At 45.4% G+C, this 4,257-nt stretch overlaps 1 protein-coding gene across 1 annotated transcript; it reads right to left on the bottom strand.

Annotated features, from left to right (window-relative positions):
* Positions 1-589: 589 nt before the first annotated feature.
* LOC112074643 (E3 ubiquitin-protein ligase TRIM9-like) lies at positions 590-4,251 on the bottom strand. Its single transcript, XM_024141768.2, has 3 exons — positions 3,983-4,251; positions 2,520-2,682; positions 590-783 (listed from the first exon to the last, which is right to left on the bottom strand). The coding sequence occupies exons 1-3, from the start codon at positions 4,183-4,185 to the stop codon at positions 706-708; spliced, it is 444 nt and encodes a 147-aa protein (XP_023997536.1). The 5' UTR covers positions 4,186-4,251; the 3' UTR covers positions 590-705.
* Between the last annotated feature and the right edge of the window lie 6 nt (positions 4,252-4,257).

The following is a 4,257-nucleotide window of genomic DNA, read 5'->3' as shown; positions in this document are numbered from 1 at the left end:
TCCATGGTTACGGAGCAGTATATACATGTATGGCTGAGTGTCCATGGTTACGGAGCAGTATATACATGTATGGCTGAGTGTCCATGGTTACGGAGAAGTATATACATGTATGGCTGAGTGTCCATGGTTACGGAGCAGTATATACATGTATGGCTCAGTATTGAGAGTCTTGTACTGTACAGTCAAAGGCTATGGGTCTGGACCGTCTGGTGATCTGTAGAGTTCAGGGGTCAGGAGCATTGTCAGTCGACGTCACTCCAACACTAGTCCCGCGATCGACAGGCAAAGATTGCTGTCTGATGTGAGACGATGCGGCTGGTTGGTCTATAGAGGAAAGGGGAGCAGTATATAGCAGGGAGCAGTGTTGTGAGTTAAATTAACCCTCTAGGGTACATCTGAAATCCCACCCTATTCCTATGTAATATAATACTTTCGGCACAAGTCTGGCCAAAAATAGTGCCAAATATAGGGAATAGGATGCAATTTGGGACGTAAATTTGAGCAGCCTGGTGCCTTTCTGAGTACCAAATGGCTCCCTATTCCTTATAAAGTCCCTATATGGCTGTGGTTAAAAGTAGTGCACTATATAGGGAATAGGGTTCTATAGGGCCCTGGTCTAAAGTAGCACACTATATAGGGAATAGGGTGCCATTTGGTACACAGCCCTTGTCTTGTCTTCATTCACTGCTGTGTTGAGTCAACTCCTTAACACACTGAGCCAGACAGGTCTGCTTCCTCTGGAGTGTAGAAGTCAGGAATGGGCAGGCCAGTGTGCAGGGTCACCTACAGAACACAGGACAAACATTGTCGTCATCGCCATCATCACCACCACCATCATCATCATCATCATTATCATCACCATCCTCATCACCATCATTATCACCATCACCATCGTCATCACCATCATTATCATCACCATCATCATTGTCATCCTCATCACCACCATCATCATCGTCATCACCATCATCATCACCATTCTCATCACCATCCTCCTCATCATCATCATCACCATCACCATCATCACCCTCCTCCTCATCACCATCCTCCTTCTCATCACCATCATCATCATCCTCCTCATCATCATCATATCCTTGCAGCAAAAAAAGTATATATTTCACCAAGTAGATAGAACTAGCTGTAGAAAAGATGTAATTTAAAGTATTGACCACCAGGTGGAACTGTTGAGCTAGATGACAACTAGACAGCTATCACGTTACTGCTGCTGGTGTCAGCAAACACATCATTACTGTCACCAATGCAAATGAATATAGATGAGGAAGCTGTCTGTCTACAGGCAGGGATAATTTCATACATATTCATAGACTCTATTGTGTAGGTTCTTCAGACGTTTCTCTGTTGCGGAGATGCTATGCAGGTTGGTGTAACGGTGTTTCTACGTTGGGGTTACCTGGTTGGTGTAACGGTGTTTCTATGTTGGGACTACCTGGTTGGTGTAACGGTGTTTCTACGTTGGGGCTACCTGGTTGGTGTAACGGTGTTTCTACGTTGGGGCTACCTGGTTGGTGTAACGGCCTATGTAGGTTTCTTACGTTTGGCTACTGGTTGTCTATCTGTGTTCTACGTATGGCTACCTGTTGTGTAACAATGTTCTACCTTTGCTACCTCGTTAGCAAAGAAACCCCACGTTTTCTGTTACGTTGGCTAACCTGTAGTAAAACGTTTTCTGCGTCTTGGGCTACACTTCTTCGGTAAACACGTGTCTTATCGTTGGGCTACCTGGCTTGGAAAAAAGTTGTTTATACTTGGCTACACTGGTGGAAATGACTTGCTTTATACGTTTCTGCTACCTGTTCTAAATATCGGTTATACGTTGGTCTACACGTTGTTTAAAATTTTTTATACGTGCTACCCTGTGAAATTTTTTATACGTTGGCTAAAACCTTGGTTGTACAAATTTGTTTATCCGTGGGCTACCTGGTTTGGGTTAAAATGTCTTTCTAACGTTGGGCTACCTGGCTTGTAACAAGTTGTTTTACGATTGGGGTACCTGTTGTGTAAAACGTGTTGCTACGTTGGTGATACGCTGTGCTTAAAACGTTGTCTTTCACGCTCTGGCCACCTGTTGTAAAACTGTTCTACTTCGGGAACCGTTAGGTAAAACGTTGTTTCTACGTTGGGGCTACCTGGTTGGTAAAACGTTGTTTCTACGTTGGGGATACCTGGTTGGTGTAATGGTGTTTCTACGTTGGGGCTACCTGGTTGGTAAAACGTTGTTTGTACATTGTCGATATAGTTGTTCAGTGACTGGTGCTACACTGGTTGGTAAAACATTGTTTCCACGTCGGGGCTACCAGGTTATTGTAACGTCTTTTTTTTAACGTTGGTACTACCTGGTTGGTATTAACAGTATTTGTATGTTGTGGCGACATTACCTCAACATTAGAACAGTTTCTACTTTTGGGCTACCTGGCGGGTAATGGTATAGAGCTATTTCTACGTTGGGGCTGTAACATTGTTTCTACGTTGGGACTAACGTTTCTACGTTGTTTCGAGGTTACCTGTACGTTGCGGTTGAGGCTGACAGCAGGGTAGTAGAGCCCCTCGATGCCTTCGAAGGCCACAGGACCCTGTTGTTCGTCGTTGATGAGGAAGATGAGGATCCCTCTGGTGAAGTCTAACAACACTCCTACCGTAGCCTCTTCACTGACGCCCCCGTCCGTCCTGAAGAGACACAGAAACACAGGGGTAAGGTCCAACACACACACTATGCACTGAGCAACAATACACACGCACCACAGGAGGTTGGTGGCACCTTAATTGGGGAGGATGGGCTCTGGTAATGACTGGAGCGGAATCAGTGGAATAAAAAAATAAAAAAGTACACTTTTTATTTCACCTTTATTTAACCAGGTAGGCTAGTTGAGAACAAGTTCTCATTTACAACTGCGACCTGGCCAAGATAAAGCAAAGCAGTGCGACACAAACAACAACACAGAATTATACATGCAAACATACAGTCAATAATACAATAGAAAAAGTCTATATACAGTGTGTGCAAATGGCGTGAGGAGGTAAGGCAATAAATAGGCCAATAGTAGCGAAGTAATTACAGTTTAGCAAATTAACACTGGAGTGATAGATGTGCAGATGATGATGTGCAAGTAGAAATACTGGTGTGCAAAAAAGTAAATAATAACAATATGGGGATGAGGTAGGTAGATGAGTAGGCTATTTACAGATGGGCTATGTACAGCTGCAGCGATCGGTAAGCTGCTCAGATAGCTGATGCTTAAAGTTAGTGAGGGAGATATAAGTCTCCAACTTCAGCAATTTTTGCAATTCGTTCCAGTCATTGGAACGGTATCAAATACATCAAACACGTGGGTTTCCGTGGTTTCCAGGTCTTTGATGCCGTTCCGTTTGCTCCGTTCCGGCCATTATTATGAGCCGTCCTCCCCTCAGCAGCCTCCTCTGGCAACACATTTCCCATTTGGGCATCTACTACCTTATTTTATATTTCACATGCTAAGTATGCACTGATTCACTGATTTACATGTAAAACACATGATAGCTCCCATTGAGAGACACGGAGACCCAGTGGCTAAGTTGTCGCTCCATTTCTATTACCTGTTGGTGTGTGAGTTGTTGTGTGTACCAGGTGACATACCTGTTGGTGTGTGAGTTGTGTGTGTACCAGGTGACATACCTGTTGGTGTGTGAGTTGTTGTGTGTACCAGGTGACATACCTGTTGGTGTGTGAGTTGTATGTGTACCAGGTGACATACCTGGTGGTGTGTGAGTTGTGTGTGTACCAGGTGATGTGAGAGGTCATACCTGTTGGTGTGTGAGTTACGTGTGTACCAGGTGATGTGAGAGGACATACCTGTTAGTGTGTGAGTTGCGTGTGTACCAGGTGATGTGAGAGGTCGTACCTGTTGGTGTGTGAGTTGTGTGTGTACCAGGTGATGTGAGAGGACATACCTGTTGGTGTGTGAGTTGTTGTGTGTACCAGGTGACATACCTGTTGGTGTGTGAGTTGTTGTGCATGAACCAGGAGCGGTTGTTGTCCACATACATGGCCCAGGCCTTGTCGTCCTTTCCCAGCATCACGTCCTTCAGCACGTCAACCCGAGCAACCCCGAACGCAGGGTCCGGGTGGTTGTCATAGCGATCCACCGTGATCTCCCAGTAGTGCACACCGCGGGAGAAGCCGGAGTTACCCATGACCACCCTGTCGTCGTAGCTGTTGCACGTCACCGTCAGGTTGTCGTTGGAGAGGATGATGTCAGGGTGGGC

This window comes from Salvelinus sp. IW2-2015, unplaced genomic scaffold, assembly GCF_002910315.2.
Source record: "Salvelinus sp. IW2-2015 unplaced genomic scaffold, ASM291031v2 Un_scaffold2734, whole genome shotgun sequence".
In the NCBI taxonomy this organism is placed as follows: domain Eukaryota; kingdom Metazoa; phylum Chordata; class Actinopteri; order Salmoniformes; family Salmonidae; genus Salvelinus; species Salvelinus sp. IW2-2015.
The sequence above is the reverse complement of the archived record's forward strand: the minus strand, read 5'-3'. Positions and strand labels throughout refer to the sequence as shown.